The sequence below is a fragment of the Apis cerana genome, linkage group LG14, assembly GCF_029169275.1.
Source record: "Apis cerana isolate GH-2021 linkage group LG14, AcerK_1.0, whole genome shotgun sequence".
Lineage (NCBI taxonomy): Eukaryota > Metazoa > Arthropoda > Insecta > Hymenoptera > Apidae > Apis > Apis cerana.
In genome coordinates, this window is record NC_083865.1 from 671,279 (window position 1) to 684,327 (window position 13,049).

General features: G+C 21.0%; 3 protein-coding genes across 8 annotated transcripts; 1 reads left to right on the plus strand and 2 right to left on the minus strand.

Annotated features, from left to right (window-relative positions):
• Positions 1-27: 27 nt before the first annotated feature.
• Positions 28-7,007, minus strand: LOC107992571 (isoleucine--tRNA ligase, mitochondrial). Of its 5 annotated transcripts, none has more exons than XM_062085154.1 (15): positions 6,866-7,007; positions 6,025-6,098; positions 5,808-5,952; positions 4,760-4,964; positions 4,385-4,689; positions 4,116-4,282; positions 3,771-4,007; positions 3,494-3,666; positions 3,237-3,375; positions 2,998-3,152; positions 1,265-1,408; positions 987-1,200; positions 664-913; positions 393-574; positions 28-292 (listed from the first exon to the last, which is right to left on the minus strand). In XM_062085154.1, exons 2-15 carry the CDS (start codon positions 6,043-6,045, stop codon positions 56-58), a joined length of 2,574 nt encoding a protein of 857 aa, XP_061941138.1. In that variant the 5' UTR covers positions 6,046-6,098; positions 6,866-7,007; the 3' UTR covers positions 28-55. The 5 variants fall into 5 exon arrangements, with proteins under 5 accessions (XP_061941138.1, XP_016904008.1, XP_016904007.1 ...); XM_017048519.3 differs by having other exon boundaries at positions 4,116-4,291; XM_017048518.2 differs by lacking the exon at positions 6,866-7,007 and adding an exon at positions 6,235-6,471 and having other exon boundaries at positions 6,025-6,147.
• Positions 6,944-9,402, plus strand: LOC107992573 (uncharacterized). Of its 2 annotated transcripts, none has more exons than XM_017048523.3 (3): positions 6,944-7,276; positions 7,655-7,814; positions 7,886-9,402. In XM_017048523.3, the coding sequence occupies exons 1-3, from the start codon at positions 6,944-6,946 to the stop codon at positions 7,957-7,959; spliced, it is 567 nt and encodes a 188-aa protein (XP_016904012.1). In that variant the 3' UTR covers positions 7,960-9,402. The 2 variants fall into 2 exon arrangements, with proteins under 2 accessions (XP_016904012.1, XP_016904013.1); XM_017048524.3 differs by having other exon boundaries at positions 7,664-7,814.
• Positions 8,789-12,460, minus strand: LOC107992572 (26S proteasome non-ATPase regulatory subunit 12). The gene is made up of 8 exons (XM_017048522.3): positions 10,997-12,460; positions 10,760-10,916; positions 10,436-10,672; positions 10,234-10,338; positions 9,975-10,156; positions 9,669-9,893; positions 9,423-9,579; positions 8,789-9,359 (listed from the first exon to the last, which is right to left on the minus strand). Exons 2-8 carry the CDS (start codon positions 10,880-10,882, stop codon positions 9,069-9,071), a joined length of 1,320 nt encoding a protein of 439 aa, XP_016904011.1. The 5' UTR covers positions 10,883-10,916; positions 10,997-12,460; the 3' UTR covers positions 8,789-9,068.
• Positions 12,461-13,049: the final 589 nt, after the last annotated feature.

Here is a 13,049-nt window from a genome sequence, read left to right on the forward strand (position 1 = left end):
TAAAATTAATAAGAATATATCACATAATTTCGATAAAATATTAGAATTAACTTTATTATACAATTACAGTCTGCATTGATTTATTTTTAGAAAGAACATAAGCACAACGTGTACATAAACCATTTTTTTGCGTTTCAGGATATCTTCTACATCGTTCACATAACGTTTCTTGAATTTCAGATACTTGAATTCGTGTTTCATTGATTGTATTGTTTTCAATCAATGTTACCGATGACAGTTGTAATATTTCGCATAATTCAGATATTGATGAGTGTCGTTCATCATGAAAAAGCTAATAAAAAAAGTAAACAAAAAAAAAAATTGAATATACATGTGTATTCTGTTTATGCACACAAAACAATTTTAATTTCTTTTATATATATAATACTTACACAAAGCGAAATAAAATCTTCCTTACTAGCATCTATAATACCATGCAATTTCCATGTAGTTTTATTAGCAATTTTTAAAATGTTATATCTCAATCGAAGTGCCACATTTATGTGCTGTACAATACTTGGATCATTCCAAGAATTTAATACATTGTATTGAGTACAATGTAATGGTATATATGCTATATATTATGATTAAATTAATTAGTGAAAAAGTATTTTGAAATTTATTTTTGAAATTTTGAATATATTTAATAAAAAAAAATTTTACCACAATTTTTAGGATAATATAGCCATGCTTCTTCTGCTAAGTGTGGAAGAATAGGAGCAATAGATCTTATAAGAACATTTAAAATTTCTTTTATAACTTGTATGACTGCAATACGTATTGAAGATGTTGCTTCATCACAATAAAGTCTATCTTTGATTAAAGTACAGTAAAGACTCGATACATTTGTTATAAAGTTCATAATCATTTTACTTGCATGATGATAATCATAATTATTGTAATGTTGCTGTATCTAATGATATATAATATTTGTCATAATGAGTGATAAAATATTTTCCAAAATTAAAAAATAAAAAATATATTACCTGTTCATTATAACAAAATAATAAATATAACATATATTTGTCAATAATTCGATATTGAGGTTTACAATTAATATCTTCGTAATAAGGATGTAAAGCACCTAAGAGAAAACGTAATATTAAACGAAGTTTATAAACGCTTTGTTTACATCCATCAAATATATTTCTTGAAACTGGTATTTGTGTATGTTGAGAGCCATGATTAGCTACCCACCATCTAAATAAAATAAAAATAGAAAGTTTGATTATATATCACTAATTACACAATTATATTATAATACCTCAAAACATCAACACCATATATTGGATTTTTTTCCAAATTAGATCCACCCTGTAAAATTTCTTCCGGATTTATCACATTTCCTATTGATTTTGACATTTTTAAACAATTTTCATCAACTGCAAATCCATGTACAAATATAGCACTAAATAAAAGAAAAAAAAATATATATATATTTATATAAAATATATATGTAATATATAAACATATATATAAACATATAGACAATATAATAAATATATAGGCAAAGTATCCTAAAAATGTAATTTCTAACAACATTTTACTTTGCAATTTCAGTTTTGTTAATAAAAATCATAAAATGCATAGATTAGTTAAACTATAGAGAAATAATAGCTTCATTGAAAATGAATGAATAAATTATGATATTTTAATAAAAAAACGAATATAAAACTTTTTTAATAAATGAATAATAAATAATACAATTTGAAATAAAAAAAATAAACAATATATATTATAGTATTAAAATAAAAAATAATTGACTAGATAGATAAAATCAATCACTCACTGAAAATTAAATTTGATTAAAATTAAATTGATTAAAATTAAATTTTAAAATACTTCCTCTTGAAGTATTTTACTAATTACTAATACAAAGTCAGCATTGATCACTTAAAATTCAATAGAAAGATTGAATTTACTTTTTTTTTTAATTTTTTATCTACATTATTATATTTTAACATTAAATATTTCTAAATCATTAAATTCTGATTTTGAAACTCGAAAAATTTTTATTATATAATATGAATTCTAAAAATTTTTTTCTTTTGTGCAAGAGTTTTTTATATCTTGGATTCATTCTTTTATTAAGTCCTCAATGTGTTATTTTTTGAAAAGAGAATTGAGTTATAAAGGAAGTAAATGCAAATTGCTACATTTTATAGAAAAACTTATTATATAGTAGATATAATTAGTTAGAAAAATCTAGGCATTTAGGACAAAACTTATAATTTCTAAACTAATCTATTTTTAACTTAAAATCTTTAATATCTTTTTAAAGAGGATAATAATATGAATAAAATGATATAAATATACATTGATTGATGGAAAAAAGAGTATAGTATTAAAAAAAATATTAATTTTTAATTTTTGATTTTAATTTTTTAATAAAAATTATAATTTTAATAAAATTATCAATTGTATTCAATTCATATTCAATTATTATTTATTTTTTTATATTAAATTATTCAATAAGATATAAAAATATAATTTGAATACATAATTCAAATATATAAAAAAATATGTATAAAAAATATATATATAAAAGAAATTATATATTTGAATTATAATTATATCAAATTATACCAAATATACAAAAAAAATACATTAAAAAATTAAATAGAGTTAATGTTTTTTGAAAAATTTTAAATTAAATTTAGAATTTTTTATTTGATAAAAAAAATTAAATTAAATTAAAAAACTTTTTATTATTTATTTTATGTTGCTTGGATTTGTTTATTCAAGTTTAACCAATGGCATATACTTAACATTATAATTGTAATTCAAGAAGTCTATGCACTCTATGATTAATCAATGTTTTCGTTAGTAAAGCCTAAATAAAAGCAAAACAAAATGTTGCTTGAAATTACCTCAAGAATTTATTAATTGAAATTATCCTATAATCTATTGTTCAATATTTCTACATTTTCGGAACATCTTCTAGCATGGCTTTATAATAATATATATTATTTTTAAAATATTTTATATTTTATTTACCTATAAGATGGACATTCCTGTAAAGCTATAGATGTTATTAAGGATGATTGAAACCAACCATTGAATTGATCATAGCCTTCTAAATAAAGATTTGCTTTTCCATTTGGTAGAATTGACCATGAAATTCCACTATCAAACCAAATATCCATAATATCCTAAAAAATATTCATATCAATAAATGATATATTTAATTTTAATTTTCTCTTATACATCTTAAATATTTGATAAATAGAATTTACATTTCCTTTTTCTATATCATCTACTGCGATATTCAATTTTTCAATCATATCTAATCCTATTAAATCTTTTATTGAATATTCCCACCAACAATCAGGACCGTATTTGTCTATGGAATTGCATAATCGTTCGACTATTTCTCTGAAAAAATAAAAAATAATATAAAGAAGAATATATATACAAAACTAGATTATATAATGTAATAAATATATATTTATAATAAAGAAAAAAGTAAATAATAATATATACATAAACTTACTCATTTGTAAATGCTTTACCCGTTGTTTTACTATACACTACAGGTATAGGTGTTCCCCAAGAACGTTGTCGCGAAATACACCAATATGGTCGATTTTTTATTCCAGCAAGTAAAGCATTCATAAAAGATGTATGATTACATTTAGGATATATATCTATATTTTTGATATTATCCTTATAAAATTAATAAAATAAATAAAAGTTAATATATTTTTATTATTATAAATTTCTATCACAATTTATAAGTAATTTATAAGTAATATTCCCAAATAACTTACAATAATTTTTTCCTTAAGAGAATTTATATCAATGAACCATTGATTACTCGCACGAATAAGAACTGGTTTTTTCGTTCGCCAATCATATGGATAACTATGTGTTAATGTTTCTACATGCAAAATATCTTGATTCAAAAGATCTATCACTTTATCAACTCCTTCTGTTAATACTTGTAATCCACAAAATTGTGAACCAGCTTCTTTAGTATATCGACCTTCAGTGTCAACTATAGATAACTATAACATATTTAGTTATCATGAGATACTAATGTTCATAGAATATTATCTAATATTATTTAGTATTATTTTTACTATTTTAATTAAATATATAATTTAATAACTTACAATATGAATTTTATTTTCTAGTGCAACTAAAAAATCTTCTGGACCATGTGCAGGAGCAGTATGAACTAATCCTGTTCCCAAATTTGTAGTAACATGATTTGCAGCTAAGAAGGGGCATTTGTGCTTTGTGAAAGGATGGAAGTATGTGCTGCTCTCTAATTCTTTTCCTAATAAAACTTATCTACATTATTATTAATATAATTCAAAATAAAAAAAAAATTAGAAATATATTTAAAAAATATTTAAATTTGAATTTTAATCAAATTTACCTTTAAAACATACTAATGTTCTCAAAGAACCAAGTTTTAATTCAATAGTACTTAATAAATCTTGTGCAATAATATATAAATCTCTTGAATTATTTTCAACAAGACAATATGTAGCATTTGCAGAAAAAGTTATAGCTTGATTAGCTACTAAACTCCATGGTGTAGTAGTCCATATTAATGCATATATTGCATGATTTTTAAATGAATTTAAGTTTACTGGAATATTATCAACATATAGACGAATAATCACAGCTTTACTTTGGTGTTGCTGATTATATTCTAATTCGGATTCAGCTAATGCTGTTCTGTAATATATATAAGTATAAGAAAAATTTTATTTATAAAGATTAAATTATTTAATTTTGGACATTTAACCTTGAAGATGGAGACCAATAGACTGGCATAAAATCCCTAAATATGATACCTTTCTTATATAATTTTATGAATTGACGAAGTTGATTTTTTATATATGATGAATGACTAGTAAAATAATATCCAGATTCATTCCAGTCAGCTGTCACACCCCATGACTGGAAAGCTTTTTTCTGTTTAATAATAGCTTCTTCAGCATATTTACGAGCTGAATTCATATAAAAAAAGAAAAAATGAAAAATATAAAAATATATCTATATCTATATCTAAAAATATGTAAATATCTTGAAAACTCTAAATGATACAATAATAAAAAAATTCAAGAAAAATATTTCATTTTATTTTGATCTTATTAATGATTCTACATACATTATATATTAAAATATATTACATTATATATTTAAAATATAATATAATTTAAATTACATTATAGTATATTTTTTAATTAATTAAATTTTTTTTATATTTTTATAATTGATATCAAAACATTTTCCAATTATTTCATATTTTATTAACATATATACAACTTTTTTATAAATTGAGATATTAAATCTCAAACTTAATATACAATTAGTATTATTCACGTTTATATATATTAAATGATCTTTCTAAAACCATAAATGTTTGTTTTTCTACATATCAAAAATATATTTTATTAGTCCTCTTTAGGATTAATCCTTTAGGATTTTTAGGATTGCTTCTTTAAAGCAATTTTTGATTAAGCAATCGTCCACGATATTAAATATGCTGAATATATTAAAAATATGCTGGATATATCAAGTTTATAGATATAATATTTTAATGTAAAAGATGAAAATAATTTTAAAATTGTTTTGATGTTAGCAAAAAATATAGAATAAAAAAATATAATTCTCATTTAAAAAAATAATTATAGTTTATAAAATAATTATAGGATTTAAATTCGTTCATAGTTTTTAAAATATTTATATATTTCAGATAAAATGAAATAATAAAATATACTTTATATAGTATAAATATTTAGCTAACAATAACAAAAAAGATTTATTAACTAAGAATCTATTAATTATACCTTTCTTCCTAATTTCTAAGGGATTTTCAGCATTATTATGTACAGCTTTTAGCTCAATTGGTAAACCATGACAATCCCAACCTGGTACATAATGAACTCGATTTTGATTCATAATCTTATATCTTAATGTTATATCCTTAAGAATCTATAAGGATTTATAAAAATAATATAATATTATATGTTATATGTATATTATAATAAATAAATTACAAAATACCTTATTAATAGCATGTCCCATATGGGGAATTCCATTTGCATAAGGAGGTCCATCATGTAAAATAAAATCTGGTCCTGAAAGATTTTTTTTTTGCCAATTATATAACTCAGAAAAACCACACTTCTACAAGAAAACAAATATATAAATTATAAAATATTATAAAATATTTAAAATATAGATAAACAAATAATATATTATAAAATAACCTACTTCAGTTAAATATTTATCTTCCTGTATTCGTATTTTACCATTTAAATGTACACGAAATTGAGTTTGTGGAAGTAAAATAGTTTCGGAATATTTGCCTTGCTTTTTTGATTTGGTCTTTGTGTAACTTTTAACAATATCTAATTCATCATTTGTTTTTCGCTTTAGGATTTGACTTGTAATTAATGTTCGTTTAATTATAAATCTATACATATTTACTATTTTATTCACTAAATACATTTATACATGTTCGTAATATGGGTATTAGATAAAAAATGCTATTATACTAATCTAAATTAAACATTAAATCAAATTAAGCTTGATCTATTATTACATATATTTTCAATTATACAGATACAATTTTATCAATAATATAATAAAAAATATAAAATATGTTTAATATAATTTAATTATTTTTATTATATACAATACCAAAATCTATCTTTAACGTATATATAAACTATTAAGATTAATATCGACTTTATTATTTTCTTCTAGGCATTAGAATATTTATTTTATTATTTTTTTTCTATAATATTAAAATTTGTCAAAAGTTTCGTCAAATGTAATTTAAGAGAAAATTTAAAAAGAGAAAGTAATATTGAAGTGTAAAACGCAAGGGATTTAATTGTACCATAGGTAGGTTAGTTCGTTCTAGTTTGTCCCCAACTGATCCAATTTCAATCTTGTGTTTGGTTATTATTAATGAAACATGGCTACAGTTTTCGAAAGTTCATTCTTATCAAATAGAATACATCGTATCGAGGAACGATATGAAGAATCAACAAACACTTTTGGCAAATGTGACTGCACTAGCTATAGCTATCTTGCCTTGAGCGTCATTCTATTCATGATTGGAACCGCTATTACTATTTTTTCTTTGGATGATATCGTAGGTGAACACATATTTTTTAAACTTGGTCACATGTGGCTTATTGGTCCAATATTTATTTGTTCTGGACTAATGGTAGCTGTCAAATGTATGCTTTATCTTCGACGAAAATCTGTTATACAAATGATCTTTCATCAACGACAATTATTTAGAGTAAGTAATTATTTTATGTAATCTATTTAATATCTGGAAATATTCTATTAATGATTATTTTTAATTTTATATTTAATTTCATATGTAATTTTTTTATGAGATTGATATTATGTAACTATATAATAAAAATTATTGCATATCAGTGGAAATATACATATATTTCCTATACATATTTTTTATACATACATTTACATGTTGATCATTTCAAATATCAGAATCTTTTAATATAAGATCTTCTAATAATAATAAGAGCCTCTTAAATATTTAATATACGAAATAAATATTTATGTATATAGTATTAAATGTATTTAACTATTAATTAATATCAAAATAAATAAATTTATTAATAATTCGAGATGATTTAATTGTTAAATATAGCATTTGCAGGAATTAAGCGGTACTCGTGGTATTGAACGTATTGATATACAAACTCCAGGTCCACCTTCTTATGAAGCAATTGCTCAGGAAAGCTGTAACGAATTACCTCCGCCTTCTTATACAGAAGCGGTAGCGCTTATACGCAAAACTATTGGAAGCAGTAAGAATTTTTCATTCTACTATAATATTTTATTATTAATATTATAGCATTTTTTTTCTTCCACGCTTTAGATACCAAATCAAATAGTGCAACTGTTTCTTGCGATAGCATCGCTATTGATCAAAACGTCAGGTGTAAACCTTGAAACAGTATTTTTTTTCGATCAGAAGATTGATCACAATAAAAGCAGTAAATTATCTTATTAAATTATGAACGATTGTTCGTCTTTTTTATGTCTGTTTGTTACATTGAACATTCTTTTTTTCTATTATAAAAAAATGTTACTATCGCGTATCTTATACATTAAAAAATAAGGGAAAAAAAAGATGTATTCAATATATGCATTTATTAGAATATTAATGTCAATGAAACGATAAACATATGCAACGATTACGCATATTTTTTTTACAAAAAGTATTTGAATTGAAAAAAATTTATAAGATATGTCAATCATTCAATTAAGAAAGAATGAATGAATTTCTCACAAAGTGAAGTCATACGCAGAAAATTTACATATTAATATAATAACTAGTATAAATTTTTTTAAACATACAAATTTTTATGAATATAATACGAAAAAATCATATAATTCATATAAAAATTTTTATGTTATATCTTTTATAGAATATGAATTTTATAAATTGAAAAAAAAATTGCAATAATATGATAAATTTTATTTATGTTGTTTCAATTCATATTAAAAGTAAAATTTACATAATTATTATTGAAATTTTTAACAATTAGACAATTATCATTATCATTAGAGTTAGAGAATATGTAAGTTTTTATTACAAATTTATTCAAATTTAACATTTACAAAATAGAAAAACTTACGCATTTTGCGTATTAAATATTATGATAAATTATAAAAACAAGAATATAAAAAAAATATTACGTTATTAGCAAAATTTGTAAAAAATTTGATTGTTCATTTAAAATGTATTACTTAATATTAAAACGAATAAAAAACGACGTTTTATGTTTCGCATAATGTTTATTTTTAAGATATAGTACACGCGTTAAAAACAGACTAAAAGCAACTCTTTAAATGTTTTTTTAAAGTTTTTCAAAGTTTTATTTGAATTGAAGTTTTATAGAAAGTGTACAATTATTTATGTGCAGTCATTTTATGAAAATAACTTTTAAAAAAATAAAAGTATTATATAAAGAAGAAAATTAAACAAGTTTTGATATAAAGAGAAGAAAGAAAGGAGAAAAAAAAATAGGGAAAAAGAAAAAGTGAAAATTTATCTTTCAGGATTGAGCTACAGCCAACATTTCTTCTTGATGAATAAGATGAGTTGTATGATTGACAAGACTCATTAGTTTTGATAAAGATGCAGCCCATGCGTCCAAAAGAGCAGCCGGCTCTTGGGTTCCTGTAAAACGAACCACACCGGCTGGACGATCTGTACGGGCATTTATCACACCAGTTTCTACTAAACTGCATAGACATGCTTCAGTTTCTTCAACTGGTAAATCCAATAATTCAGCCATACGAGTCAATGTAATTTTTGTGTAATATTTTGCCATAATCCTGATATTCTATAGTGAAATAAATATTCAATACAATTTTGTTAAAATGAAATTCTTAGTTTTCAAACTTACATGTTCGACAACACGATTTCGAAGATCGGCCCATCGTTTACGTCCTTCTTCAGTCCATAGGCTAAAAACTTCTGTAGCTTTAAGATCTCTTTCATAAATTTCGCAAAGTCCTGACCATTTTATAAGTTCTGGATTTACAAAAAGTCGTAATAATTCCCTAGTAAAATAAAAATAAAAATTTACTATTAATTATAAAAAATAAGAGATTCATAATTAAATTTTTTTTTAAAAACGAATAAATAGTACTTGTATGTTGGTATTTCATCAAGAAGTTTATCAGAAAGCAATCTATGGGTCAAATCAGCTTGTTCTGGTTCATGTGGTGCAAGTACAAGATATAGAACAGCTCGTGAAAGTGCAGCATGTCTTTTTTCAGGATCATCTCTAACTGTTGGAGTTTCCAATACTGCTCGATTATGTCTACATAATTCTAAATGCCAACCTTCATGACGAGCCAATTCCATCATTAGACTGAAATAAAATTTTTTTCCAATAATAAATTTTAAAGTTTTATATTTATCAATTCAAATTAATAATTATTAATTTACTTACTCATAATATTTCAATTTAAGAGATTGTGTTTCTTCATCATTTTCATCATTAAAAAATTTAACATTAATTTTCTTAGCTATTATTTGAGTGCGCATAAAATCTTTTTTTGCTAAACATAATCGCATTTGCTCTAGGATAAGAGATGCTTTTTCTAAACGTGACATACTACCATATGTTTCAACCTAAAATAGACATAATTTTATTATATATAATTTTTAATTATCTATTATATTATTTTTTTTTTCTAAAAATTTCATACTTGTAATTCAAGCATAACAGCTGCTGCACCTGAAATATCTCCATCTTCTTCTTTGATTTTTGCCAAACGATGAGTAAGTCTTGCTCTTTCGACTTCTACATATATCTTTGACAAGAATTATTTTTTATTATTTATATTTTTAATACTATTGATTTTTTAGATATTTAAAATTTGAAATAATCATAAAGTCTAAATGGTTTACCTTTCCTTCAGTTACAGTACGTAATGTTTCTATCAATTTAATTTTGGTTTCTTTATCAGGCATTTTATCTACATAAGTACAACATTCTTGAACCATTGCTGTAACAGCTCGTTTTAATTGAGAACGTCTTTTGGACAGCAATACTATGTGTTCATTTAATATTGCCCAATTCTTTGCTTCTAGACAAATTTGAACAATAGCAACAAGAATTCGTGATGTAGATGCTACATCTGCACTCTAAAAAATTTTTATTATTTGCATATTTTAATCACAAATTTCAATCATAAATATAAAATTAAATATAAAATTAATTAAAAACTTAACTGTTCGTGCTAGTTTTTCTAATGCTAGTAATTGGTCCAAAGCATCATGTAACTTTCCTTCATTTGCTAATTTTTTACATTCTGGAATTTTAACATCACAATTGCTACTATAATCCACCTCCATTTTCAAAATTTTATTAAAATCCAATAATCTTGCCCTTTATTAATTAAAAAAATAAGCAGTTAAAAACATTAAAAATATAAATAAATTATAAATTTAAAAATATCAATAAGTTACCTTAATTGAAATATCTACAAATTGTAAAGCAAACTTCTTTCAATGAAACAAATTTGATAATTTTTCTTTATCAAAAGAATTATGTTTAATTTGATCAAATATAATAGGAAAATATAAATATTTTTTTTAGAAAATATTTGAAAATGTGATAAAATATTTTCTTCACATATGATTTTTTTATATAAAATTCACGTAAATCTAAAATTTTTCTCATTCCACATGACTTAAAACTGATTGTCATCCACCATTTGTAAAACAGTACCAATAAATGTTAAAGTTAACCACAGTCTACTTTAAATACATATAAGGTATGATGTTAAATTTGGCAACATTGCTTTCGCTATTGGAATTGGGAGTCAATATAAATTCTTGATATGTAAATAATATATAAATATTATATATATTATATTATATATAATTATAATAAATAGAAACAATATATAAATTTATATATGTAAATGTATATATTATATGTATATGTTATAAAAGAACATATATAAATTTCGGATAAATTTAAGGTTATAGTGCTTATATTTAGTGTTATATTAATTTAGTTATATTAGTATTTATATTTAAAATATTTATATTTAAACAAATATTAGTATAAATTTATATAATTATTTTATAAATAAAATTGTAATTTTTAAAAATGAATAATTAAATACAAATAAGCTATTAAAAATAAAAATGAATAATAAAGACAATTCTTAAAAAAAATTACTAAAGAAAAAATTTTTGCAATCAATTATAAATATTAAATTATATTAAAAGATAATATTATAATTTAATACATAAAAGCAGAAATATTACAATAATATTTAAAAAAACATAAGTTTACACATCATCTTAATTAAAGATATTATCAATACTATTTGAGTTTTAATGTGAATGGCCAATAATCATATTATTCTATTTTATAAAATAAAATTTAAAAAAAGATACACATAATAAAAATATAATATTTTACATAAATTAATATAGTTTAATAGTTTAATATTTTACATAACATTTTACATAAAATTCTATAATAATTAAAAAAATTATTAAATAATAATATATTAATATATAATAAATTAATATAATAATACATTAAATAAAAATATTAAGTAATAATAATAAGACAAGTAAATTTTTGATAAATTTAAATTTTTAATAAAAAAGAAAGTTTTTAATTTTAAAATTAAAAATTTTTAAATATAATTTTTTCATACATTTCTAATTGATTATTGTTTATATTTTTCATACAATTATTTATGTGAAAAAAATCAAGTGTTTAAGAAAACAAATAATAATTTAAACAAAATATGTAATTATTATATTATCATAATTATATATATATTTTTAAATCATAAATAATTTTAATTATTTAATTATTAATTATTACTTAAATATTAATGTACAATAATTTAATTAAAATTTTTTATGATTTTTAGCATGTATAAGTTAAAAAAATAAATCATTATTATTTACTATGTTTTTTATTTTATTATTATGTCTTTATTTTATTGTATCTGTATAAATGAAAAAAGTTATTAATTTTTTTAACAATAAACTCATAAAAACTTTTAATTTTTAACTAATAAAAAAACAATTAATCAAAATACATACTTATTTATCTTTATTTTAACTTTATTAATTTATAATTAATAATTTATAAATATCATTTGTAAAACATTTTAAAAATGAAAAGCAGATATATTCATAATTTTGAATAATTTGTATTTTATTTTTTTCAAAACCTTTCCTTTTTAACAATAAAAAAAAATAATTTAATCAAAAAATAAATTAGTAAATTAAGAAAAACTGTAAAAAATAAATTGGAAAATTGAAAAAAATTATAGAAAAAATATTGTTTTTTCCTATAATTTTCAATGAAATATCAAGTATATATAAAGTAAAAATAGAAAATTTTATAAAACATGAATTTTTGTAAAAAATAGCAATTATTTTTTTTATAATTTTTCATTTTTTGAAAATATAAAAATAAAAACATAATTGTTTGATTTTATAATAATTAATTAAAATTAATTAAAAAAATAAATTTAAAAATTTA

Bases quoted from the DNA above. Each gene is read 5' to 3' on its own strand.
- LOC107992571 (XM_017048517.2), bottom strand. From the start codon at position 6,471: ATGTATTTAGTGAATAAAATAGTAAATATGTATAGATTTATAATTAAA. The intron at 5,953-6,024 runs GTATTTTGTAAT...AAATCCTTATAG, and splicing joins TGGGACATGCTATTAATAAG to ATTCTTAAGGATATAACATT. The intron at 293-392 runs GTAAGTATTATA...TTTTTTTATTAG, and splicing joins AAGATTTTATTTCGCTTTGT to CTTTTTCATGATGAACGACA.
- LOC107992573 (XM_017048523.3), top strand. From the start codon at position 6,944: ATGGCTACAGTTTTCGAAAGTTCATTCTTATCAAATAGAATACATCGT. The intron at 7,277-7,654 runs GTAAGTAATTAT...TGTTAAATATAG, and splicing joins ATCAACGACAATTATTTAGA to CATTTGCAGGAATTAAGCGG. The intron at 7,815-7,885 runs GTAAGAATTTTT...TCCACGCTTTAG, and splicing joins ACGCAAAACTATTGGAAGCA to ATACCAAATCAAATAGTGCA.
- LOC107992572 (XM_017048522.3), bottom strand. From the start codon at position 10,882: ATGGAGGTGGATTATAGTAGCAATTGTGATGTTAAAATTCCAGAATGT. The intron at 9,894-9,974 runs GTAAGTAAATTA...ATTTTATTTCAG, and splicing joins CTTAAATTGAAATATTATGA to TCTAATGATGGAATTGGCTC. The intron at 9,360-9,422 runs GTAAGTTTGAAA...ATTTCACTATAG, and splicing joins GAAATCGTGTTGTCGAACAT to AATATCAGGATTATGGCAAA.